Source organism: Cyprinodon variegatus, unplaced genomic scaffold, assembly GCF_000732505.1.
Source record: "Cyprinodon variegatus isolate N-32 unplaced genomic scaffold, C_variegatus-1.0 Scaffold767, whole genome shotgun sequence".
In the NCBI taxonomy this organism is placed as follows: Eukaryota; Metazoa; Chordata; class Actinopteri; order Cyprinodontiformes; family Cyprinodontidae; genus Cyprinodon; species Cyprinodon variegatus.
In genome coordinates this window covers 97,911-125,785 of record NW_015151220.1, presented here as the reverse complement: position 1 = coordinate 125,785, position 27,875 = coordinate 97,911, and the positions used below count along the sequence as shown (strand labels likewise).

The following is a 27,875-nucleotide window of genomic DNA, read 5'->3' as shown; positions in this document are numbered from 1 at the left end:
TACATACACACTTTCTTTTACCTTTTAGTCACCATTTCTCCCTCATGGTCTTTGCTCTCTTCAGATTATAAACTCGATTTATTCCTTAATAAATGACGAGAGCTAAAACTGAACATTTTGGTTTTTATTTAAACCAAACAGAAGCAGTTCTCCTGCCACAGTGTAAACAACTTCTCACATATGGTACAAACAAGCAGGAACAAGGAAAATCAAAGGCAGTCCTCTTTAAAGCCAGATGAAGTGAGAAGAAAAGGAGCAAACAAAAGACGTCACATTGTGTCTGAATTTGTTCTTGTATGTTTTCCATTACATCAGGAATCATTAAAGAAAATGTTGGCGCGACTGGAAGTGTGACTTTTCTCCAAGGTGGGCTGGCGTCAGCCATCAGGTGGTTGGATCTGCAACAGGAAGCGCTTCCAGATCTACACCACTTCCTTCCTGGTCCGATCAGTTTAATAGGCAGAAAGATGCTATGATTTGACCTCTGAGCTGAAATTCAAACAACTCCTTCACACCAAAACAGGTTTCTCCAAGAATTAAGAGTTGGTTGCAAACAGTTTAATACCTTTACTTTGTAGAGCCTTCATGTTATCTTCTCTAAGTCTTACTCTCTTGCAGCCTGAACAAACAATTGATAACCATAAAGGTTTTAAAACATAAATTTTTTTCCCTCTTTACATTTTAAGTTTCACCAATACTGAAAACGGTCAAATTACCTAATGCTTCAACTGGAACATTTCTCAGTGCTTCAATTAAAAAGGAAAAAAATCAAGCTAATGATTTGGATTAGTCCTAAGGAGCTCTTTCATTTTTATTCATCTGATGGGTAATAATCAAATCAATGATGAAAAGCATGTCTTTCAATACCTGTGTGGAAGTTTCTTTAGCAGACTCTTTTTGGACACTGACCTGTTCACAGGTCTGAAAGTTACTCATTTGCTCCTTTGTGCTCAGTCATAAAGTACGCACAATCTAAACTACTTACAGTCACTAATCTAGGACTCACCTAGTCAACAAAACCTTAAACGCCACTCCAGTTTGAACTACTTCACACGGCTTTCACTGCAGAGCAGGAGCCGTGATCTGCAGCTCAGACCAGAAGCGACAAACTCTACTACCAAAAGCCACAACAACAAATTCAGCTTTTCTACACCTTTGTACCACTTTTTTTTTTTTTATCTTCTTTGAAGATCTAAAAAATTTAAAGCAAAACTCAAAAAGCCATTTTCTTCACGTGACCCGTCTCAAAAAGCAGGTTTGGCTCAGATAGGGGAAAAACTCTTACGACCAGGATGGTGCAGCGGTATTTCAGTCTTAGTTTATCCAAAAGCTTTAGGTTGAGGAAGCGACTGGTGTGTTTAGTGTTAACCTCTAGTTTCTACCTGTCGGCCGGATGTGGAGCTGAGGTTTGGAGGTAGCTGTTTTACAGGTGTGGGAACAAGGTCATTTTAAGGACCTGAGTGTGAAGATGCCAATTTGCTTTATTTTGTGCCCAAACCAATGCATCAGTGCGAGTTGGGCTGCTCCACTTTGATGCCGACCAGTGATGGAGGCATCTGGCATCCAGTGGAAGAGGAGGAGCTGGGAGGAGAGCCCCTGAGGCTAGAGGAGGAGGTCACTGCAGGCCGGATGAGCGGAGGGGGAGGGTGGTTATGTGGCGCTCTGCTTTGGAGTGGCCGCGTCTGAAGAGGAGGCGGTTGGCGGAGGAGGCTCGGTGGTGCAGAGGGGGGAGCTGGGCGCAGTAGAGGGGGAGGCTGGGAGAGGGAGGAAGGAGTGACTGAGGCAGAGGGGGGAGAGGAGCTGCTGGTCGGATCTGGTGGGGAGTCTTCCATCTTGACCTGAGAGGGAGAGACGACAGTTTGGTTCAGGTGGTAAAACAATCTTTTATGAAACATTAGCATCCATCATCTTTAACTGGGATCTAATGTTCCTCAAAACAGGCCTCACCTCTTCCTCCTCCTCCTCAGCTCCTCCGTCTGGAGCTGCCACCTCCTCACTGCTCCTTCGGGGGTCCCTCTGGTCTCTGCTGGTGGCCACCTGCTCGGCGGCCCACTCCCTCAGCACCTCGTCAAGGTTGAAGCGGCGCCTGTAGCTAACGAAGAACGAGCTCACCTGGACAGTGAGGGATGGAGAGAAAATTAATTACAAACGAGGGCTGTTAGATTAAAGGAAATGATTAACAAAGATGCAGCAGGTGGTCAGATAAAGCAGAGAAGGCTCACCTGAGGGGCCGTCTTGGTCCCGATCACCTCAGCAATGGCTGTAAAGTCTTTACCATAACGACGAATGGCTGAAAAGGAGACATCAGGTTAATATGGTCTTCAGCCATAGAACGCTCTGCAACATGCTACAGCTGAATGAAGAGCTTTCTTTATATGTTCACGGTTAACCTACATGTGAGCACACCTGCTTCCAGCAGGCCCAACCTTCCTGCTCATGTTTAAGCAGGAAACCTGCGGTTGGGTCAATGGAGAAACGTCTGCAGCTGCTGGGAAGGGAAGCGTTTCCTTTCTGGGCCTCAGCTGTTCTTCATGTAGAACCTAATGCTTTTCTGTGGAACCCTACAGGTCCACTCCGTTTGCTATTAATCAAGTTGGGCTATTCTTTAGATTCAATGTTTCTTACATATTATACTTTAAGTTTGAAGAAAGGTTAGCAGTCACAGGAAAATGATGGCTGTTCCAGAAAACATCTGAAGACTGATTTCACCTCTTTCAATGGAGACAATATTGAAAGAAAAGTAGGGAAAAAAAGAAAAACGGTAGAGTGGTTTTCTGGTTGTTTTTTTCTACAATGATGAAATATTTGCAATGAAGTGCGTTTTATATTGTAAAATAGTCACTCTTTAAAATCTTCCGTTTTGGAAATACTAAGAGGTGATGATTAGAAATTCAATTTTTAAATATAAGTCACTGTTATTTTTTTTTATTTTTTTTACACAAGCAGTTACAGATGAGCTTTTCCTAGAGCATGTAGAAGTCCCTTCATGCTTCCGTAATACAAATATCTCAGCTTAGTTTCCACTCATTCTCTACACTATTTTAGCTCTCTTTATAAATAAATAAAAATCTAAATAAATGCTCATGGCCAAAAGTCTCATCCTGTGGGCCGCTGATCATTTTAAGCTTTTCTAATCCACATCTGGACTCAGCCTAGGTAACAATGATTCAGAATGATTGCTGTGCCTACGGCCCCAGCAGCAGTTCAAGCTATTGCTGCTCTCTAATCAGAGCAGAGTCAGTATCTACATGTTCTTGTAGAAGCTTTGCCTTTTTGAACGCAGCGTAGACGACTGCGGGAAGCTGAGCAGAAACAGATTCTGGTGTGAAACATCTAAATATGGACTTATTGATGTTGTACCCCCACATGAATCTCATTTTAAAAAACAGTCAAAGTTTCCCTTCAAAAGAAAATCTACAGTTGATTATTTTCCCCCAGGGCTAAAAATTTGATGACTTGTTCAAATGTTTGAATACACCCTCTGTTAGTCTGTCTATTTGACTCCAATTCTTAGCAGAAATAAAAATGTTAAATTATTTGGTGTAATTGCAGGAACTCTGCTCGGCCCATGAAGTCTTAAAGGCTGCCCCATCTTTATTATATATTTACTGTTATTGAGCCCCAGCTGAAGGCACACACACACTGATGGTGGGTGTGTTTGTGCTACATTGTAGGGAGAGCTGCCCCAGGGCTCACTGACAGAAGTGAGACTGCCATACACAGCCTCCACAAGACTCTGACCACCATCATGGAGTCAAGCAGGGTCAGAACTGGAGTTCATACCGGCAACCCTGGCACCATGACTTTTAAAGTCTGCTAGCCAAAAAAACCATGATGGTATGATTTAGCCTGGAACCAGCTGAAGTGGAGCTTTGATAACGATCTCCATGCGGCGCTGAATCATTCTAGAATGTTGTTACTGAAGGTGGATGTAATCTGGAGTAGATCAGCTAGCTTGATTCTGAAGATTCAGATGTTATTTTTTTAAGAGAACTTCAGTAAATTTGTGGATCAGAGTTTCTTTTTTTCCATTGTTTTGGTCTGGGTTAAATTACTTAGCAACTGGAAGGATTTTTGGCCGTATTTTTTTCCCTTTATCATCCGATATGATGCATAGCATTGACTACCATGGCATTTTCTTTATTTTTAAACATAACCAAGAGAAGCTCTCTTAAGCTGTAATAAGACTTCCAGACGACTTTGAAAAGCATGTGCAAAGGATGAGGGAGAAGAGAGAGGAGCAGGAAATTCAAGCCCTCTCTTCCATCGATTGTTCAGGCAATGTAAGATCTTTAGAAAGATCTCCAAGCCCGTTAAAGAACCCAGCCAGAATATTGTCAATGCAGGATTATGTGTTGTACTGAAATATGGCTGCAATGGACCCAGAACAGTTTGGCTTTTAATAAAGGCAAAATCCTAAAACAATTATTCAGGTTTTGTAGAACACCAAAAAGAGAACTGTAGTGTATATATCAAATAATGGTGCATATTCGTTTTATTATTTCTTTTCTTCACAAGTTTGGACCCCTCTACATAGCCTATGCAAACGGTTAAATTAAAAGCTAAATAAAATAGATTAATGTCCACTATATAAGTTAGTAAACCTCTGACTGTGTGACTACCTATAAAGTATTTAGAACAGCCACATGATTTAACAATAGGATGGTGTAGAGAAGCTGGGAGCTGGTGCAGCACAGACAGTTCCTGTGTAGAGAATATGAATGTGTTGTCTGGCTGTGGATGTGAGGCAGAAAGGACAGACAGGAGACTCTGGGGGAGGGGGAGAGGAGAAGGAGGCCTGGCTTTTACTCACCCTGCACAGCCAGCAGCTGCTCCTCTGTGGTCCAACGAGAGTTCATCTTTGGGGCAGGCTGAGGAGACGAAGGAGATGGAGGGGGTGAGAAAATAAAGATGGCGAAGGAAAGATCAAGACTAATCTGTCTTACATGTTAGAAAAAAACTTTGAGGTTGTTGAAGGAGAGACAGAGCACCGAGACAAACTAAATTATCTACAGAGTAGATAAAATGGGATAAGTGGACAATTTTCAGTAACAGAAACCTGAGTTTTACCTCTGCAGGTCTGAATGCATCAACACCTTCAGTCAGGCTCTGTTTCAAACTGCTGTTGGTCTGTTTGGCCGCCTGAACCTGAGAAAAATTAAACAAAACCAAAACATTTAAAGCACTAAATTATCTAAGAAATCAGTTCAGATATGTAGAAGTAGAATCCTGGGCTATGAGCTTTAAGATATAACCCAATTAAAAGTAGTCTTACCAAGTTTAAAATAATCTCACTAACCGTTTTTTCTGAGATGGAGCAACTTATTTAAACTTCCCTTTAGATGTTTTAGGTGTGAACTGGCCACTGGAGCTAAAATGGATCACTGATAACTTTCAACCTCTATCTAAAAAATATGCTCATGGCCCATAATGATAAACTGTGAAAAACAATCAATAAGAACTGGAATTAATACACGTTTTCCTCGCTCTTCTCTTGAAACCAGTTTGCTACATGAGTGTTTTAGTTATTAACAGATCCTAATAGCTTTCCTTTAACCTTTGAATGATCTACAGAAAAAAATTATGCTTTAAATAATATGTATCACCAGAAGGTCCCTCAGAGGTATTCTGGTTTAAACAGAGTTCTAATCAGTCTTTGTTTATAGAAGTTAAAGTCGTAGGGAAACGGCTGTTCCAACCTTTACATTTCCGAATTCTCCCGAGTGGTGCCCGACTTTACACAAGTGAATAAAGTGAATGTGATTGGTCGATTATCAAGGGGGTGGGATTGTTGTGGCGGAAGGTTTGCAAGCATGTTTGGTTGTGTTTGTCGGAAGCATCTTGCTAATCAGTTAGCAACTTAGTTCTAGTAGGTTCCCAATGGGAAATTACATTGGGACCAGGTAGCACTTAGCAACGACACTGAAGGAACGCTATGGACAGCAGAAACATGCAAGAGGAGAGTTTTGTGGCACAATGCAAAATTTTCATCAAATCAACCTTTTTTTAAGATTTCAAAATACTGTTGTACAAAAGAAAAATGTCATTTCTTTAGAATATAGGTACAAAAACAAGTTGGCACAACATAGGGACATTGTTTGCTGAAACTGACCTGGCACCAGTTAAATGAATGCTATAAAGTTGACTTTCAAGAAGAGACCTTCTCTAGCTGCATTTCACATGTTTGTAACAGATCATTCTTCTTATATAAGAGGCTTTATATATAAGAAAGGCTTTCATGTGACCAACCAGCTAATAGAAACATAACGGTGCTGCTTTAAAAACTGGTCTCACTTCTTTTCTGTGGATCTCTAATTCCTTTAGCTAAAGTAAGATCACTGAAGGTATGACTCAGTTCATGTAAGATACTGATGGCTCATAGCCTCTCCACAGGATCCAGTTTCATAAACCCAATGAATTTACAGTATTCTATGCCAGTAATTTATTTTTAATGCAAAACAGCTTTCTGATTAAATCATGTGCCCTGATGGCTTAATATATAATATTTCCCTATTTTTACACTTTGTTTCTGCTCTGTTAGTAAATTTAGGCATTTAGTGGACTTATAAGAGACCATGTGATTGGAGGCAATAATGCTGAAGATATCAAGTTAATGGATGTGAGTATAAGAACTGCCAGCAGATGGCGACAGTGTAAAACCGAAAGAAGTGGTTTGTGAAACAATTCAGAGATTTCTAAACTTGATCAGCCTGCAACACTCTTCAGTGTGGCGACATTTACTGAAGGAGGACCCATAGGAGAAGGTGCTACAGCAAAGTGTGCTACAGCAAAGTGCTCAGATCATCCGTCATGGAGGACGCAGGATTTGGAAATATCCCAGTGTAATTAATGATAGAACGGAGGGAATGCCGTGAAAACATTTTAAATTCTATTATCTTTTCCTCTGAAATAGTTTTACTAAGAAATGTAGAATCTAATTCTTTATTTAAAAAAAAAACAGATCAGAAAATAGCCACAAAACTCTAGTAAAACCAGTTTAGCTACAAGGAAGAAAGCAATTTAGTGACATTGGCATATAAATCTGCTGTTATGTTGTTGGAACATGTTAAAATGGCACATAACTCTGCTCAGGAGGGTCTCAACAAGAAGCAATAAAAAAATAAAATGCCTTATGTTACCCTTGAGGAACAATACGCAGCCGTCCACATTTTTATTAATATATAAAAGAAGGTCCTTTTATTTCCAACAGATGCTAAAAGGGGATCAGTCGTTTGCTTAGTGAGGTGGGCCTGATGTTGTTGGACAGCCTTTAGTGAGGAGAATCTCTGAAACCCACCCACCTGTCTCTTGAGCGACACCAACTGTCCGTCCAGCTGACGTATGGACAGAACTCCAGCGTCTTGAGAGGTGGACAGAGCTGTGATGTCCGTTTGGTCGAGGTGCATGCCTTTGGGTGGTCTGCGGCGAGCTCTAAGCGGGTGATGTCTGTATTGAGCCCCGATGCTTTCCTTCTTCACTGGCCCAGACCGGCTGGGGATGGCTTTGTCTGAACTGGTGCTGTTTGTGTTCTGTTTTACTGCCTGAGTGGAAGGAAGCGTCTGTTTTAAGACTGTTTTTATAATTCTGGAAGTTTGGATTTGTAGTACTTGCCTCTTTTTTGGCATCAACCTCAAAGTCGCTGTCATCACCAGGCTCTCCTTCCTCAATCTCATCATTGCTGCATTAGAAAAAAAACAAAAACCACCAAAGGTTAAACAACGTTGGTCTGCACTACAACTCCCCCTTCTTCCTGCTTCTCATCTAACATTCAACATATGTAAGGAGGGAAATAATGAGTCTACCTCATTTATATTCATGAGATTTGTTTTCCAGGATGAAGTAACAATCAGGCATTATTTAACAAAGAAGTTCTCTAAATGTCAGATTTGATCAGAGATGCCTGGGATCTTTAATTCCTACAGACTCCTTCCTACAGGTACCAATAGAAGCTTTCAAACCTGTCATCCTTCTCTCTCTTGTTGATGAGCCTCCTGGCCTGTCGGTCCATCACTGAGGTTCTGGACCTGGTCTTCTTCCAGCTGTAGTAGTATTTTACTAAGCTGGAGATCAGTTTGTCTGGAAGCTGCAGAACCAAAAAACCAAATAGAAAAGTAAATTACTAGGGAACTGTAAATCCAAGTGACATGTGATACATAATTTCTAGGCTAAACCTTCTAGTTTCCGAAAATATTTATGAAAATAATGTTTTTTTTTTTAATATTTCTGGTTAAAACTCCCCATAAAGCAGTGCCTGGCCTGTCCTGCTGTGGTTTTTATTGTCTGTTCATTTCACTGGTTTTTATTTAGGGGAATCAGAGAAGTGTTAGGGTTAGGCTAATGGAAAATGCTTGTTGTTTTGTAAATGTTTTGTTAACTATATATCACTTTAAAATACTTCACAATTTCGTAGCACTTAAAGTTGATCTACCACATTAAAACAAACCCACATTTTTTTAAATAAATTTGTTGATTGAGGAAACAGATTAGTGATAAACATCAAGAAAATAAAACATTTTCCTCATTACATTTTTTCGTGTCCCCCCCTTTTCCCACTGCTGGTCCGGGATGGTTAGTCCTAGTTTATCGTTCCAAAGATATTTAAACATAAGATGTTGTGTTATGTATTGTCTGTCTGTGTTTCTTGCCATTACGTACCATCTGCTGGATGCGGTGGAAGCTCTTGCCATGGAAGCTGAAGGCCTGCTCAAACAGCACCTTGTCCTCAACCGTCCACTCGTCTGGAAAAGGCGTGAAGTTGGCCAGGTCGGCCAGGGAGCGCTCCACGTCGTGTTTGTGCCATAATAACATCCCCAAAGACTGATGGGAACAAAGACCCAGGAAGCCAGGAACAGAGAAGCTTACCAAATGTGTTTTTATGAATTTTATAATCATATTTAGATGTAAATCATACCTGCTCCATGTTGTATCCGTGTTTTTCTTTAGCCATTAGGATGTACTCATCCACTAGAAATGAAGAAAACAATTAACCACAGATGAAAAAGATAAAGATGATGGCCAGGGTTATACATTCTCTGTAGATGGATGTAGAGTCAGTTTGTGCAGCTTACACATTGTGTCTGAGAGCTGGCTGTTGGGACACCAGACCAGCATGCTCCTCTGGTCCTTCTCATTGTAGCGGGTTGGACTGTCTGATGACGACAACAGAAACATTTTAATGGATGGAAGTTAAACTATATGGATACGGTCTAAAATCACCTATATTTTTACACTATTTTGTAAGCATATCCATAACTAGGAAATCTTCTCTGAGCTTATTTATCTAAAACGAGCAGCGCACATAAATCAACACAAATGTTTCAGTCCGTCATGTAAATATGGTAGATTAGGCCATAGGGCTTTATTTTCATTTGCAGTTCTCTGCAGGTTGATGGCCTTGAACAATATTAAAACATTAAATCACATTGTTGTTAAATTAAAAATGTTCTCCATCTCCTCCCTCTCTCACTTCCTCAGTTTTATCCTCAGCTTCATGTATACCGTTTCCTCTCTTCCAGCTCACCTGGTTTGAACTCTGGGATCTGGGCTTGGTAGTCTCCCCCGACTCTGATCATGCTGTCTGTGTTTAGGAGCAAAGTAAGAAAAAGACTCTTTACCGTCTGCATTAACAATGATAAGAATGGAGCTCAGATACTTTTACATTATACACTGCTGCCTCTTTAAGACATTATTTAATTTCAAACTTCTATTGTTCAGGGTAGAGGAGAATAGTGCAGCATATATTTATTTTCTGTGATAAATACTCCACCAGACAATTCAGCAACATTTTAGAAAAAAATGAAAGACACAAAGCAACAGCAGAGGCTGACTTTAAGTTATTAATACTTTGTCTAACAATCTAGGAAGAAAACTGTCTAGAAGAGAGCAACTAGAGGACAGAGAGTGTTAGAAACAAGAATACACATTAGGCTTTCCTCAGGGACAGAGGATTGGAAAGGAGAAGCTGAGGGTGATTGAAACACGAGTAGATATATCACATGAGTAAAAGGAGTAAAGAAGAGAAGACTAAAGAGGGGGATGCTAAGAAAGGAAAATGTTCCTAAACTAAAACTTTAACACAAATGAGCAAGAAGAAGAGCTAGCATCAAGCTTATTTACCTGTTAAAATATATAAGTGCTGTGTATAGGCATTTAATCAACATCATGCGATTCAAGGAGTGTGTTTACCATGAGCGTGCTCTTCATCGCTGCTCTCCTCCTCGGAGTGAGGTTGGCTGTTTCCATTAGTGACTGTTTTGGCCCTGCTCCTTGACAGGACCCCAGCCCCAGAGCGCTCCATCACTGAGGGCATGACTGCAACAAACACACACACGCCATCAGTGGAGAGCTTCATTTCTTATAGATTAAATCTACAAATTAGGCTGGATTATTTCTGCAATAAAATACAAACTTGAGTCATTTAAAACAGATTGTGTTCTACACCTTGCGTCTCTGCACTGCACTGCACTGCACTGCACTGCATATTGTTCTTAAATTAAGGAGGTAAGTAAGCCAATGGAATAAAACAGCGTACATTTAAAATAAGAAAAAACTATTGTATTGTTTTATTTCAAGTGCACATGATGTAATTATCTTACTTTAAGAATAGCAATACTCATTCCATTGGCAAATCATGTTCTTTATGCAATTATGCATAAATCATCTTGTTTACCTAATCAACTTAATGGTAAATAGACTTAAATTAAGAATTGTTTACTTATTTCTAGATCATTTTTGCAGTGTGCACCAAATAACGTCATTAGCAGAACTCTGGAGACTTTCCACCATATCAAATCTGATACATGGCTGCGATTAAAATTGTGCATTGCTGACAAAACTTGTGGTTAGCTGCTGGTGCTGATTTTATGCCCCCCACAAAAACCAGCAAGTTAATGTCTTACACATAGTTCTTTTTTTTTTAACCAAAAACTACATTTGTTTGCAAAGCTTGCAAAATGAAATTTAGTGCATATATATCATATATTCTTTTTACATGCAGTGTTATGTGCATTTTTTTTAACCTGCTCTGTGTACTGAGTAGGTAGGCTCAGACAACAGACGGCTTAGTAAAATGTATAATGTTCTGAGAAAAGCAAAAAGTTTTCAAACCAGGAAATGAAAAATATAAAGAATACAAAGGATTTGTATTCAAATAATTTAAAAAAATGTTAGCATTAGCTTGGCATTATAGGAACATGCGAGTAGGATCAGAAACAGTTATTTTGTAGCTATTGATTAAACTAAGCAAACACATCCAACAGTCAGACTCCAAAGAAATAGAAGACTGTCCCCAGAAAACTACTTAGTGAAAATCACAGTAAAAATAACACTACATTTTGTATCACATTATTGAGTTTTTAACCATTTTAATGGAACCACTTTCAACGTCAAGATCAATTCATGCGTCAGACTGAGATTCAACATACTCATCTGTTTTTAGATCTGAATTAAACACGAGGCATTATGATAATAGAGAATAAAATACATTGTTTTAAACTGCACTTTCATTTAACACATCGGAAATTAATCAGAAGGGATTAAAAGATTCCTGTGGGATTTTTTTTTTTTTTTTTTTTTTTTTTTTTTTTTAAGAGTAAAACAGGTTTAGGTGTATTTTGTGTCTGCATTTCTGAATATTGTTCTTGTTTTTTAATTTCAATTAATCTCTTTCTTCTTTAACTTGACAAATGTTCACCACTGTACTGACTGCAAAGGCAAGCAAGAGAGGTTATCGACCTCAGGTGATTACCAACAGAGAGGGATATCATGATAATCTGCATCTGTTTTTTCTCTTAGAACATTCATGAGTCAAAGCATTTAATATTAATTGGATATTTCACTTGCTTTTGTAATGACTTATACATGTAAGTCATTTTAAGCCTAGCTGAGCAAAAAAGCAAACCATTAATATACAGGGTTGCTCTTCTAGCCATCTCAAAACATTTCTTGGTCTTCTAAGCCACTGTTAACAGAACAGACAACTATTGTCCCAAGGAGGAAATGTCTAAAAAGAACACTTATTCTGAATGTGAGGCAATGTTAACAGCTCTAATGAGTCCAAGTGTCACTAGTCCTTTCAGAAATATCCTTCATGTCCTACTGAAAATAGTTTGTATTAACCAGGATTTGCTCCAAACAACATTGTCCAAATGTGTGGTAAATCATCCCATCCTCTTCTCCTGCAGTCCTTTAAGCAAAATCAAGGAAGGGTGCAACATCTAGAAGCTAGCTACATGCAGAATGATTACGGGCATTAACCTTTTAGGTTTAGCTGCAAACAGGAGCAACACTGTGGGCTTCATTTGGTCTTTGGCTACATTTCCTTTGGAACTAATTCACCAGGGCCTCGAGCATTTGCACTTTTAAAAACAAAAACATAAATGCAACAGGTAAATCAGGGCAAAATGGTGTTGATTGATAGGTCTTTTAATTACCGTAGTAATCCTTGGATTGCTTTGTCATTGACTAAGATAAATATGACGTGAATAGAAGAACAGAATAGAAATCAAACTTTATTGATCTAACAATGGAGAAATTAACTCTCTGCATTTAACCCATCCCCTTTGGGGAGCAGCAAGTTGCCACTGTGTGGTGTCTGGGGAGCAGTGTGGGGTTAAGGGTGTTGCTCAGAGACCCTAAGTGCGGGCTGTGGGGGTCAAACCAGATTGCAACCTTCTCAGAGCACAAGGGCACTGATCTAACCACTAGGCCACACTCCCCCAGCAAAGGACCACGGTTGGCCGTGTCGAGAACTAAGGCCTCCGTACCTGGGTCGCACACACTAACCACTGAAGCACGCCAAATTAAGTTAGCAATTTTCCTTTGTCACTCTACAAAATTGAAAAACAAGAAAATGAGCTGTTTAAGTATAAATGTACATTTGTTGATCTTTACAGGCCAGGAAACAGAAAAATGTGCCAAAAACATATGATCAAAGGTTTATGAGAACTATAACTAGGATTAAAAAAAGGTGAGTTGTCTTGCTGCCAACTTCTGAGGAAAACAGTAAGTGGGGTAAAAAGCAAAAAAAAAATAAAAAGGCTAATTTTTGGTATGTGCAAGCCTTTATCACCATAGTTTAGTCATACCTGTTGATATCAGTTCACTGATTAAATCTTACATGCTGGCTTGTCCCGAATCAAAATTTAAAATACGAAATTGATCTTTATGACAGTTACACATCTTTTTCCTGTAGTTCCATAGACGTAAAGAACAAACAGGGTGTCAGATTAAATGCAAATATCATTTAAAGGAGCATAGTACAACTTCCAGGGTTTTTGCAGAGATTTACCCCTTCTGGCGACAAGTTGAAATAACACCAGTGCCGTGCACTTGCATGGGAGGAGAGAGGAAAAGAAGGCATCTGTCGTTGCAATTTTGCAGATCTTTGTTTTAGAGGAATTCTGTTTTCTCAGGCAAGAAATGCGGATATTTGTAAGTTATTTTAAAAGGTCTCTTTTTGATGATCCTACATTTTCTTACAGCTCCCCCTATTTTCCCTCATCTTATTCCATCTCCAATCAGACACCAGTTTGGCACCTTCCATTGCTTTGGACATTAGCTCAGTTTTCCTATTGCTGTGTTGAGTCTCTGATGGGGTTTGAGGAACACTTGTGGCTTGTCTTTTGTAATCCATCTTTAAAAACCGTGCCTGTCGTCTCTCAGTAATGTGTGTGGAGACTTGAAATAAGTATCATCGCGCAAATGCCAAGGTATGTATGGAAAAGAGATAAGGTAAAATAAAAAACTTGAAACTTGTACGATGCTCTTTGTTGGGCGTTTTTCAGAACCACACATGTCCAACACGACATAAAAATTCATTGCCATTAAAATCAAAATTAAATAAGTAAATCAGTTCATAGCATATTTATATATAAAATTTTATCTGATTTTGCAAAATCAATTTTTAAATAAATATATAGGACCATTCATCTGGAATTACTTCATTAAAGATCTTTAAATATCATAAATTAAACAATGTTTATCTATCTTACGCAAACACACAACCAATGTCATCCTAAGGTACTTTAAGTGGAAAAAGGTCTAATTTAAATCTAACATGGAACCATGTTCATAAAAAAAATGTGTCCAAATCAGTACAGTTTAGTATAATCATTACCTAATGCAGATCCAATCATAAAAACATAAATTACTCCAAAGGACAAGACAAAATAGTCAAACTTTGCTGAACACATACAGCCAGTTTGTAAAATGTTATCATAGGTAGCTCTGTTGACTGCATCCAGTCATTGACCTTGGAACAATCCCTCATCAGCCATTGACCTCCCTTATAAAATCGAAAATCTGTGAAAAGTGTTAAAAAGTTTGAAGCATAACCGAAGCAAAACTATAAAAGATATGAAAAATAACGGGAGTAGGCAGAAGCAGTCAAAGGGCAAAGTAGCAGAGGTGTTAGCGGATTTTTTGCAGAATTCCATTCATTTCTATGGGAGCAGAAGAAGCTGAATAGTTTAAAAAGTATAAAAGATAGACATACCAAAAAGATACAGTGACCATGTCCTAAAAGTGCTGAATATTATAGAAGTTGAATGGTTGAAATAGCACAAAGTATGCAGAAATAATTAAGGTCCAAACAGAACATGAACAGAAGCAACCAGAAGAAGCAAAAGAAAAGAAAAAAAAACAGGATCTCAATAGTGTGAATACTGTAAGGCATTCGCACAATTATAACCTCACTAAATGCCAAGCAGGTTATTTAAATTTCCCAAAAACAGAGGAAACAAAACGATATTTATGAGCATCCTAGATGAGCATGGGAGAATCATTGTAGCAGCACTTTAATCAGTGCTTATAAATGCAAGTCTCTTATTTTAGAGCAGCTTCAAATTAGTGTAGTTTTTTTGTAGTTTTAGTGAGGAATAACTCCAGATGCAGATCCACACAACAAGTAATATTAGATCATAAACATTATTATGTATGCTTGAACTTTCCTAACCCTAATCCTTCCATCAGATCATCATCATCTTGAGTTTCTCAACCGGAACAAAGCAGAGGACGCGAAGTTTAGAGACAGACTCTCTCTACCACGGCTGCATCTCTTAATCAAGCCATTCAGATTGATCGGTGTATAAATACACGTCTTCAGCTGAAATATATTAACAATCCGAAAACCTAACATCACACCAGCCATCAGCAGCAGCAGCAGAAGTCAGACAATGCAAGAGGCTCTCTGGAGGTCTTTTGTCTGTCGCTGCACCCTGATGCCCCCCCTCCCTCTCCCTTCCCAACAGCAGCTGCCCCGTTTAACTTCACCGGAGAAAAACTAAATAAACAAAGAAATAAACTCGTAATTAAGTAACCGATGTTACATTAACAATTCGGACATCCCCATCTGAGCGGAACGAGACTCGATTCCGCTCAAGATCACTTTCACAGAGTTTGCAATGCGGGGGGTCACGGTAGCCTCGGCTAAGGATAGCCTCGATCAATTTGAAAACTAGTAAAAGCACCAATAAACTAAATGATATACGCTCATTAGATTGCTAACAGACCCAAACATATCTAAAACTATTCGGATACACGTTTAAAATTGTGCTTTAATAACTTTTAAAACAGCATATGTGTTTTATGATAAATATATATACACAATTATATACATAAAAATACATCATTATAACGACCCCTCATTATTATTGTCTTCTTATTCTTACTTACAATTAATGCTAACTTATAGCGTGCTTATTGATTTTTAAAGTTACATCAGTTCATGTTTACCTCAGGAGTATGAATAGATATTTTTTCTTAGGTAATATGCCCATTGCCAGATATTTATGGTTGTAAAGAAAATTTACTGTTTTTGTTTTTTAAATAATAAAACGAAGGATTTAGCAGATTTTCTAAACAGTTTCTGATGCGTGGCGTGTGTCATACTTTGGGGTCCTTTTGTTGTTTTTTTCCTCAATGCTAGGGTCTCTCTTTCTCTGAAACTTAAAACAACTACTTTTCGACTCCTTTTGGCTGAATTTTACGGTTCTGTCTCAAAAAAAAACTTACGGTCAGGATAAAACTGTTAGAATTATTTAAAAAATAACAAGCAATAAATAAAAATTAGGCGACAGAAACTCGCCCTCTCCCCCCCTCCTCCTGATAAAGTGCAGTTAGAAGTCCTCGGGATGCTAGCATTAGCCACCTAGCTTGCGGGCGGCTCGTACCCCCCGCGTTACATTAGTAACGTCGGTAGTTGGAAGTCGAGGTTACAGTCACACTCTACCTGCCTTCGGGTTCTTCTCCGCTGTCCCCCCTGCTCTCCAAGGAAACAAAAAAACTTATCCGGGGCCACTCGTCCACGATAAATAATCCTCCTCAAAGTTGGGAAAGGGGCTCAGTTAAAGCATCTACAACGGCTTAATTTGTGCCTAATTGATGAGCACGGAGAAGCGTAGGGATAGATGGAAGCAGCCGCGAGTGAGTGTGGGGCGGACAACACCCGCATAAAACTGAGGTGGACATCCGCTCCGCCTCTCCCAGTCAACGGTTTGGATTGACTGAAAGTAGTCCTATGAAACTATTAAATTTAACCTCCCATTATATAGGAATTTATAACGAGTAGATATAACACTTCAAATGCAAAGATGAATAACGTTTCACTGAGTGACTAAAACCAATTACTTAAAGGAATACGTTTTTTAAACAAGCAGCATGTTACTTTCCACTGACACCGCTATACAGTCAGTGTATAACAATGCAACAGATTATTAGAGTGTAAATAGCCCAAACATTAGTTAATATAAAGTCCTATCTACCGTCCATCAAATTCCCATAATTTAGGGTCTACTTGCCAATGTGCCGGCGGAGTGATTCGTCAGCTGTGCATCTGTGTGCAAAGGCAGGCTGTCCAGACTTGCACTGGTGTCTGCTTGTTGGAAGAAAGGGTAGAGTTCTGGGTACAACTCTATGGAAGCCCAGACGTGCCAGCTTTTAAAATAAAAAGGAAAATAGGTTGAAATTTTTGCCCTTTGAAGAGAATGTATATCTTATCATTTTTACACCAATCTAACCGAAGGGAATGTATTTAAACATAGAGTGAAAGGGGTTTTGAAGGAAACATAGTTTAACAACAATAAACAATTTATGCTTGTTGTAAAAGTGTGTATAATAAATAAAATGATCAAACTACTTGAATTACATTCTTATAAACAAACTACCGGAGTTACATTCTTCTGATTCCCAAAGGATACAACTCTTTGACACTTTACACTACAAAGAAGAAATTACCATTCATTTTCAGGTGTCCATAGGTGTGTCAACCATTTTGAAATACAAGCCTTTGATACTACAGTCAACTGGCTCCATCTTTAACATGGAGCCAGTTGACTGCAGGTCTCCTCTAATGATATAAGTCCTCTAAGTGATATAAGTCCTGCACCTTGTTTTATATTTATATATATATATATATATATATATATATATATATATATATATATATATATAAAACACAATAAATTATAAATCCATTTGCCAATTGTGAAAGCTCATGGCAAAATTCCTGCATCTTTGAATGTATGTATGTGCCCATCCCCAAAATTAAAGGAGAAGTCCTGTCATATTCAGAATTCAAACTTCAGAAAGTAATTTAAATATGAAATTATTATATGCTGTTCAATAAATGATAAGTGTTTTTAATCAAGAGTAATTTAATTTGATTGTGCTTTACTGGAGACATCCATGTTTGTCAAAGAGCACTACTGCCCCCTACCCGTTTGTGATGTCACGGTGCGTTATCAGCTGTTGAGCAAGTCCCAGTGCTGCATCTTCTGGTGTTTGTCACAATGCGCTATTATCTAAGTCATCTTGAAAACATTCTTCTTCCAAATGTTGGCTACATATTATGTGTTTTTTCTCTGGCCAGAAGTTTGATGGCAAATCCTCCCTCTTCATGTTGGCAACCTAACAACGAACCTGTCAATGGTGGATCATGAATTGGAAAGGTAAAATAACTAAACTGTTTATCACTTTTATTACAGTGTAATAAAAGTGACTTTTATTACGATGTATTACAACATCCAACTGCCATGCACGTGGGCATTGTCAGTTTAACTATAGCTCTCGAGAATTTCAAACGGGAAGTCCTCTCATAATCTTAAAGGGGAACATCATTTTTTTTACATTGGGACCTTGATTTTATGTTATTACATCATGTTCTACTCACCCATATTAGTTTTGTTTTATTTGGAGCTCTTCCGAAGATATTCAGTTTTGTTATATCCAAGTAACGTATTTCTATGGGCAACGAGTTGAAGGCACAAACTAAACTGTTCATAATTTATCATTTATGGTACGCCAACATTCATAACATGTAGGCGAATCACTGCCCCCCAGCTTAACAGGCAATAAAATGACATCTATATACTTTATTTTAAAAATGGTTAAATTAGTAAAGGGTCCACATTTGTGCAATTTAATCTAATTTTAAGTGTAGGTTTTCTTTGAAGGTATCAGAGGTTTGTTAGAGAACTTTAGTGAACAAACAGCATCATCATGAACACCGAACAAGTCGGGTTAGTAAGGAATTGAGCTGTGTGTACGTTCAAAGCAGGATCAAGCTTTGAAATAATATCCCAAGCTTTGAATAGCTCATCAAAGAGAAAACTGAACAGCAAAATAAACTAAGCATTTTCAATTTCCCTAAAATAAATGGAAATAGAAAAACAAAACTAAAGAAAACCCATGAAATTTTGATGGGATTACAGTTTGCAGGATACTAACAGAGCATTAATTGGAGTGGCCACTGCAGAGATCTGCAGCTCAGATAGGATAATCAATTGACAGGCTCTGTTTGTAATGCATGCCATAAATATGTTCTTTATGTTGTGATACGCAAAGGCATATGTTGAAAAGGCTGAATGTCTGGTCAGATGAGGCAAATTAATAGTTGTTCTACAAAACAAACAAAAACTCAACATCACCCTGTGGTCCTCATTGTGAAACATTACAATAGCATGAGGATATGGAGATGCTGCTACATCATACAGAGAGCTGATGGGAAGATATATGATACTAAACAAAATACTTTCCTAGAAATAAAGCTGCTGGAGGCTTAAAAGATTCAAATCTGGGTTGAAAGTTGACATTCAAGTAGAAAAATGGTGCAAAAGATACAGAATTCAACTATATTGAAGAACATTTATGTGTTGGAACGAGCTAGTCAAAGTTCTAACCTAAAACCAATTTAGGATCTCTGATAATAATTCAACATTTAGGTTCACAGGTTTTCTCCATCACATCTAAGTTAGGGTGAGCTATTTTGCAGAGAAGAATGGGCAACAAGTGAAAGACATACCATAAAAGACATTCAGTGTTTTTTAGATTTTTATTTGTAATATTATCAATGTAATATATGTAATGGACGAACAGACAGACAGAGAGACAGACAGCCAGGCAGACGGACAGATAATGGTAATAACAAAATAATTAAAACAAATATTAATTTTAATCATTTAATCATAGCCTTTCAAATATCAGAATTAAAAGAAGTAACAATTCCAGGCACTTTTCCAAACAATATTTCTTTCTAACATAAAACTTTAGAAACCAGTCCTAACAGAGACGATAATTACTGCCTTCTGTATATCAGCTTGACCTCTAAATGTCATGGTAGGTTCAATTTAGCTTGTGTCCAAAAAAAAAAACAGCACATGGTAACATAAACATTAACTGTGTGTCCTTGTCTGTAGCCCCTTTTTCTTTTTTAAACAGTTTTATAATTAATTATTATTCAATTAAGTTCCTTTAGGGTGGACAAGGGGGCCAAACATTTTGCTGATTGTATGTTTAATGCATTTTACCAAAAAGACAGTATTTCTTTAAAGGTCTGACTCTTCATATATATGTATATATAAAAATACTTTATATTTTGTGTGTAGAATTAATTAATATAGCAACAAAAAAAAAGGTGGGAAAAATGTTAAAAGGCACAGTAGATTTTAACTATTTCCAGAATCTCTAAGCATTTCTTTGCAGACACTTCTCTGGCTCCATAGAGCTATTGGTGTGTGTGTGTCTCTGTGTGAAACAGTGTTTGAACTTAAAGTGACTCAGATGAACAAGAGCGGAATGTTCAGGTTATTATTTTCATATTTAAAACATCAAAAGCTTAAAACAAGTTTCTTGTCTGCAGACATTTCCATGCATCTGGGTGTGCATGCGCATGGAGGGTTGGACAGCTACCCTCGTCAAGGATAGCTATTGCAGCATTCCTCCCACCCGAGGCTTGATATAAGCAGAGTAACACACACAGCCAACCTGCTGTGACCCTTACAGGTGTTACTTGTTGACATCTAGCAGACCGTTAAAGACTCCTCCCCCTTTTTATCATCCTCCTCATCCATGCTTATCTCCATCTCCTCCATCATCATCTCTTATGTTTTCCATCCCTCCCTCCTACTGCTTCCTTCATTTGATTGATAGACCTTCCTGTTCCTGTTCCATCGAGGGGGGGTTGTTGTGCTTCTGTAACTTTCTGTCCTCCTTCTCTCTTCCATGCCCTAATTCCTGACTTCCTCATCATCTTCCTGTCTTTTCTCCTTGTGTAACCTCCCACATTTCCTCCTTCCCTTCTTCCAAATCCTCTTTAGATGACTCCCTCCTTGTGTCTTCTCTGCCCTCATCATCCCACTCTTCTCCATTCTCCTCTTCCTCTTTCCTTCCAGCTTCAACAGTGTGTGTTTGTGTGCCGTGCGTACGTGCAAATTCTTCCCTTCCCCTCCCCCACCCAGTTCGCTTAGCTCACTTACTGCACCTCACCACCACTTCTCCTCCACCAAACCTCACCCCACCCATCCCCTGCTCCTCTTCATTCTCATTTTCACCCTTTGCTCTTTCTCTCCTCTCCTCCTTGTCTTCCCCCTCATTAGTCCTCTCTGTCTCCTGTCCCTAACAAATCTTCCCTAATGAACAACTGTTATATGTCTCCCTCTCATCACCCTCTCAGCTCCCTCCGTTCATCCACCACTGTTCTACCTCCTCTCATATCCTCTGTGCTCCACCACCTCCTTAGCTCTCCACCTGTCTCCTGCCTTCTTCTCGCCTGCCTGTTAATCTGCTCCTCAATAGGAAAACGTCTGCTTTCCTTTTCCTGTTTTCCGCCCTCCTGCTTTGCACCTCATCCAAACTCCCAACTGTCCATCCGGTAATATCAAAGGGACCCTTTAGTCTCAGGCTTTTTCAACATAACTTTGGGAAGCAGACTCCTCTGTTTCACTAATGGCACAGCTTTGCCTCCTTAACAGCTTCATCATAACAGTATCTGGAGGAATATTTGTAGTATCTGGCTTTAGGGAGATTGCTATATGGTTCAGTAAAACCAGATTGGAAACTGATGGCCATAAAGCCTTCCTTCCTACTTTAATAAATTATGTCCGGCTAAATATGAGGGTGAAAAATGGTCACCATGCTGACAATAGCTGCAGTGTCTCTTTAATCCCTCTTCTCATTCCCACTTCAAGAGGGACTCGTTTCTTCACTTCATTTTATTGTCTTTAAATACCTCTAATTCACACAAAAAAACATCTAACAGCCTGACCCAGCTGGGTCCAAATTCATCATCCTACCATCCAATCATTGAATGCAAGATTCTTTTCTAACAAAAAAATGGTCTAATTCAACTAAATCATGAGATCATGCATAACGGTTACATTTAGTATAAGCCAATGATTTTGAGGCATTAAGTCTGCAGCAATCCTTCATCTGGAGCAAGGAGGCACACAGGTACATTTAACATGAATTCAGCAGGAACCTTCTTCCTTAAAGAAACAGCATGAGAGGACACACAAAAGCTTGTAGGCAGGAGTACTTTCTATCGGTTAGAAAATTAAAAGAGATACCCAAAGGTAATATTAGTGATAAAATTCTCAATCACAGAAAGATATACACCTTAACAGCTAATTAATTCAATTCAATGCAGTTTATTTATATAGCGCCAATTCACAACATGTCATCTCAAGGCACTTTACAATTCAACCAGATCATACGGACCAATTTGATTCAAAGTTTTCTATCTAAGGAAAACCAGTTGATTGCATTGACACATTGACTCAAAGGAAATCCCTCACACTAAGCATGGTTGTAGCGACAGTGGAGAGAAAAAAACTCCCTTTTAACAGGAGGAAACCTCCAGCAGAGTCCAGAGTCCTTTTTTTTTGTCCTTGAAGCTATGTTAAATAACACCAAATGACCCGTCCCCATTCTGCAGACCTGAAACAAACTATAGCATCATATACAGTGAGGGAAATAAGTTTTGAACACCCTGGTATTTTGCAAGTTCTCCAACTTAAAAATCATGGAAGGATCTGAAATTATCATTGTAGGTGCTTGTTCACTGTGAGAGACATAATCTAAAAAAATAAATAAATCCACAAATAACAATGTATGATTTTTTAAAAACTATTTATTTGTATGACAAAGCTGCAAATACGTATTTGAACAACTAAGAAAATCAACGTTAATATTTGGTACAGTAGCTTGTAGTAGTGTCATTGTCATGTTGGAAGACCCAGCCTCAAACCATCTTCAATGCTTTCACTGAGCGATGGTGATTCCCAAAATCTCACAATACATGGCCTCGGTCATCCTCTACTTAATACAGTGCAGTCGCCCTGTCCCATGTGCAGAAAACAATCCCAAAGCATGATGCTACCACCCCCATGCTTCACAGTGGGGATGGTGTTCTCGGGGTGGTACTCATCATTCTTCTTCCTCCAAACACAGTTAGTGACCAAAAAGTTCTATTTCTGTTTCATCTGACCACATGACTTTCTCCCATGACTCCTCTGGATCACCCAAATGGGTATTGGCAAACTTAAGACGGGCCTGTGTGTTTCAAACCATGACGTCTTAGTGTATTACCAACAGTAACCTTGGAAATGGTGGTCCCAGCTCTTTTCAGGTCATTGACTAGCTCATCCCGTGTAGTTCTGGGCTAATTTCTCTCCTTTCTTAGGATCATGGTGACCCCACGAGGGGAGATCTTGCATGGAGCCCCAGTCATAGGGAAATTGACAATTCTGTTTAGCTTCTTCCATTTTCTGATGATTGCTCCAACAGTTGACCTTTTTTTTCCCTAGCTGCTTGGCAATTTTTCCGTAGCCCTTTCCAGCCTTGTGGAGGTGTACAATTTTGTCTCTGGTGTGTTTGGACAGCTCTTTGGTCTTGGCCATGTTAGTAGTTGTATTCCTACTGATTGTATGGGGTGGACAGGTGTCTCTATGCGACTAACGACCTCAAACAGGCAGAGTTGTAAGTTACAAAGTACAAATACTTTATTACCTTACTTAAGTAGACATTTTGGCTGTCTATACTTTACTGGAGTAATTATTTTTAGGACTATTTTTACTTCTACTCCTTACATTTTTTTTCAGTTATCATCAGCTATCCTCGTCATCTAAAAAAATAAAACCCATCAAAATAATTAGTTTTATCAGTCAGTTCAGTTGTCTGGATAAAACAAATTCACCACATACCAAAATAAATGTCTTTTCATTATGATGAAAAGTTCAAGTTGACACTGTTGCCATTAGTTACAAGAGTAAGAAAATGTATTATAAAGAAATTTTGAAGAATTATAGAAAAGCGTTCCTTTAAGAGGATAGTGCGTAAAGCATCTTTCCTTAACTTTTTTTTTGGCTACTTTTTCTTTTATACTTTAAGTAGTTTTAAAAACGATACTTTTAAACTTTTACTTGAGTAAAAAGCTTAAGTTGATACTCTAACTTCTACATATTTTTTTTTGAAATGGTAGGATTTATACTTCTACTTGAGTAATAAACATGAATACTTTGTATTCATGTTTATTTGTATGATACGTTGTATCATACAAATAAAGAGTTAGAAAGTCACATAATGTGATTTCTGGATTTTTTTTTTTTTAGATAATGTCTCTCACATTAGAAATGCACCTACGATGACAATTTGAGACCCCTCCATGATTTCTAAGCACGAGAATTTGCAAGATAGCAATGTTCAAATACTGATTTTTCTCACTGTACCTGGATTTTTTTGTTTAAGCAGCCGAAGCAGGCTGAAATGTGAGACGTTCCTCACTTTATCACTTATTAACAAGCAGATCCACTTGCAACACTATAAGGAAATCATCAAACTTCCCTTTCATAATTAAGCAGCTAATCTACATGGAGTTGAGTAACCCTAACTCTAAGGACTTAAATCTCACTGATTTGACCCAAATTTTTAACATTTCAGCAAATGTCTTTTTTTGTTTGTGCGCTTATGTCCTGTTTTGCGTATAAACCTCTGGGAATAGATGTCCCAGAGCTAGATGATAGCACAACAGCTTTGCTTTCATAAGGAGACCATTATGGCTGTTTCCACAAGGTTCCACTTGATACTTGTATATGAAACTTTATTGAAAATTATTTAGGGAGTAAAATAGTATACAATGGAAACGGAGGCGGAAAGGGAGGTGAGAAAGAAAGCAGGGATAAGAACTATGTGGATAGAAAGAGAGAGAAAGAAAAAAGTGCATGAAAAGAGAGAAAATAAAAAAAACCCCAGCAAAAATAGACAACATAGAAGATATACAGTAATTCCTGGAAGTCTGATTCCACACCTGTATGAGATGAGATGAAATAAAACATTGAACATAACAACAGCAAAAAGAAGACACCAGACAACCAAAGTAAACATCATACGAAGCTTCAAGAGCAGCAGGTATCCCTTCGATGTACATGTGTGTCTGAGTCCAAACCTATGACTGTGATTGCACAATATTATTCAGGATGGTGTATGTTTGTAGGTGCAGCTTAGTATTTAGTATTAGTGTGTATCTGTGAACACCTGGAACCAAACTCCCATATAAGTCTATGTCTATTTAACCCTTTAACCCCAACTTTAGGTGCTAAAATACTTAAAAATTTGCAAATATTTTTTTTAACTGAGACTTGTGTAGCCTGTTATATTTAGTATCATATAAAACACTGAATCCAGATGGTTTTGTGAACTAATGTTCAACTAAATCCAGCAACTACACATGAGAACCCTGCAACTTTCCTGTCAGACATGTTTGCTTTATAAAAGTGTGCATCACAGACATACTCACAAGGTGCCGTATAAAACATGGCAAGTTACCAGAAGAATAAAAACAATCGTTAAAAAAGAAAAAAGAAATCATTAAAAAAAAAAATACAAACCTTCTTTCAGCTGTTTTTTTGAAAATGTCCACAGCTGAACCAAGGCTAGCCCCCCTTAGATATAAGCCTTGAACAAGCAGGAGACTGTTAAGTATTTAACATTCAACTGGCAAAGAAATACTGAATTTTTTTTATTTTTTTTTATTCTAAGCAGATTTAGGAAGCTGCCGTGGGAGTAGTTTGTGCCTCAGAAATGGACCACAGTAATGTCCAGGGCTGATGCTGCGAAACAAGTCCATGAATTTGTTACTTCAAGCCTGGACTATTGTAATTGAAAACAGGAAGTCCAAAAACTGTAGTTAAAAGCCTTCAGTTGATACAAAATGCGGCAGCCAGAGTTCTGATGTACATTTAAAAGAGAGATCCTAGCATTTCTAAAATGGCTTCCTATTAAATTCAGAACAGAATCTAAATTCCTCATTCTCACTTATAGAGCCCTAAAAGGCCAAGCTTCATCTTACGTCAGAGATACAATTGTTCCTTACGTTCCTAACAGAGCACTTCTCTCTTAGTTTGCAGGTTTACTAGTGGTTCCAGATCTTTTAGTTATCAGGCTCCTCTAATGTGGCCTGTTTTAGTCCATGAGGCAGATACCCTGTCTACTTTTAAGGGTAGGCTTAAAACTTTCCTTTTTAATAAAGATGCTGGAGGACATAGGGACCCATCCTTTTATCCCACTCTCTCTGCTTTTTCTCGTAGTAGCTTCATCTGGTCTGTTCCTGTTTGGCTGTGACACCATCCTGGAGAGAAATATCAGCTGTGCTGCTGCCATCAACACCTTTATTTATAGATGACCTAGCTTGCCCTGTTTTTCAGTGTAATCCTGTTTCTCTGACTGTGAATAACTGTATTTGCTCCCTTTCATCCTCTGACATGGGAGCTGGCTCAGAGCTTGTCTGCCTGGCTGTGTTTCCTGGACGGGGCCGCCTATGGAGCTGATTTTCAGTTGCCTTTTGTATCTCTGCTTCTTTTTCTATGTCTGCTTTTGTCTCCTTGAACCCCAGTTCGGTTAAAGCCACTCACACTGAGCCTTGTTCTACTTGAGGTTTCTTCCTGTTAAAAGGGACATTTCCTCCCCACTGTCGCTACAGGCATCCTTGGTGTGATTGGATTGTTATTAAGTCAATGAATCGGTACAATTAGATGGTTTTCCTTAGGTAGAAAAGTTTGAACCAATCTGACTTTATGATCTGGTTGAATTGTCTCTGTAAAGTGCCTTGAGATGACATGTTTTGCGAATTGGCGCTATATAAATAAACTGAATTAAATTGAATATTTATCTATTAAGTCACCAATTCACATAGATGGGCTCTTTTAACTAATTGACCTCTTGATTATTATTCCTAAATCACCTTTGTTTGCTGTTTTCAAGATAATGGTTGAACTACTTTTTTTTTAATGTAGCTACAGCTGTTTTGGTTTGGTTGGATAAAAAAATCTCCCAAAAAAAAAGCTGATACTAGAGGCTGGATTAAGGAATTTAAACATTTTCACAGACTGATGAATACAAATGCTTTTAAAAGACACCCATTTAGATCAAATTAATCCCATCTTGTGCCTCACAAGATATACCTTGGAACTATATCTCCATTGTAGTTGTGCATCTGTGTTCTGTTATTCTGTACAGCTCAGCCTCATCTTCATCCAGTTTGCCCTGGACCTCTCCACAGCGTATCTGTTGATTCGTTTACTCACTCCCCTGTTCCCACCCTTCCTCATTTATCTCTCACTGTGTGTTTTTAGTCACAGGTATAGCTATGTGTGTGTGGGTGGAGGTCCACGGCGCATGTTTTATTCTTTTCTCCAGAGCTGTTCTGCTTCTGGACAGACTAGAACATCTGAAAGGAAAACTATCTTGACTCCCCTTCTGCTGCATGAAAAGATAGGAAGGCTTTTTGCAATAAACACTAGGCCTCTCTTTCCAGTGGGCCTTATTGCGTCCCCTACTGGCGATCCAAAGAAAAAAAAAAGGTGTTTCCATGAACAGCCAAGAGACAGATTCCCTGAGGACAAAAGACTGTAGGCGGGGTTTGGAGACAAGGCCATCTGCCTGCTGTAGAGACCTGCTTGTGTTCTGAGATTAACAGAAACCCCAACACATACTCTTTATTTAGATACCTAAGAGCCTGTAAAGGTACCTCATCAAAGGTCCTATCAGTGAAATTCTTCTTAATTAACTGCTTACAACAAGTATTAAAAAAAATCATACACTGAGGCACAAATGGTTATGGCACATCTTAAGGTGGCTGTTAATTAAATGTATTGAGATTTCCATATTGGTATTCATGCAACCAGCATTTTCATTATTTCTAAGCTCCGGTCAAAATGACAAACAGAGACGACCCCCACCCCTCACCCCTCACCAACACTGGCAACAGTCTATTTCATTGTCTTTCATTTACCAAGGTGCTTTCACATCAGCAGGGTACTGTAGTCCTTGAAGGAACATCTGGGTCTGTTCTGGTGTTTTTCCTCTCAATAGGATCAAATTTTAAAACCTAGCTCATCTGTACGTCTGTCAATATTAGGAGTAGTGGTGTTAAGTTTTCCTATTACCCTGTCCTAGTGTGAAACACCACCTTTTGCTAAGTAAGTGCTAGTTTAGGCAGAAAATTGATTCATTTTAGGTGTTAAAGATAATGATAAAAGTTTAATAAACTAGGAATAACAGTTCTGTAGAGGTCTGTAAAAATATAGTTTGTTATAGCATACTTCCAT

General features: G+C 38.5%; 1 protein-coding gene across 5 annotated transcripts; it reads right to left on the bottom strand.

Annotated features, from left to right (window-relative positions):
- Positions 1 to 1,178: 1,178 nt before the first annotated feature.
- On the bottom strand, positions 1,179 to 16,821 carry rcor2 (REST corepressor 2). Of its 5 annotated transcripts, none has more exons than XM_015395927.1 (14): positions 16,797 to 16,821; positions 10,186 to 10,311; positions 9,521 to 9,577; positions 9,069 to 9,149; positions 8,912 to 8,964; positions 8,656 to 8,817; positions 7,959 to 8,083; positions 7,612 to 7,678; positions 7,302 to 7,541; positions 5,071 to 5,148; positions 4,814 to 4,871; positions 2,223 to 2,290; positions 1,948 to 2,112; positions 1,179 to 1,838 (listed from the first exon to the last, which is right to left on the bottom strand). In XM_015395927.1, exons 2-14 carry the CDS (start codon positions 10,307 to 10,309, stop codon positions 1,506 to 1,508), a joined length of 1,611 nt encoding a protein of 536 aa, XP_015251413.1. In that variant the 5' UTR covers positions 10,310 to 10,311; positions 16,797 to 16,821; the 3' UTR covers positions 1,179 to 1,505. The 5 variants fall into 5 exon arrangements, with proteins under 5 accessions (XP_015251413.1, XP_015251409.1, XP_015251408.1 ...); XM_015395923.1 differs by lacking the exon at positions 16,797 to 16,821 and adding an exon at positions 16,229 to 16,442 and having other exon boundaries at positions 7,302 to 7,537; positions 7,608 to 7,678; XM_015395922.1 differs by lacking the exon at positions 16,797 to 16,821 and adding an exon at positions 16,229 to 16,442.
- Between the last annotated feature and the right edge of the window lie 11,054 nt (positions 16,822 to 27,875).

Bases quoted from the DNA above. Each gene is read 5' to 3' on its own strand.
- rcor2 (XM_015395927.1), bottom strand. From the start codon at position 10,309: ATGCCCTCAGTGATGGAGCGCTCTGGGGCTGGGGTCCTGTCAAGGAGC. The intron at 9,150-9,520 runs GTGAGCTGGAAG...TGTCGTCATCAG, and splicing joins GATCCCAGAGTTCAAACCAG to ACAGTCCAACCCGCTACAAT. The intron at 8,084-8,655 runs GTACGTAATGGC...TTGGTTCTGCAG, and splicing joins TCCACCGCATCCAGCAGATG to CTTCCAGACAAACTGATCTC.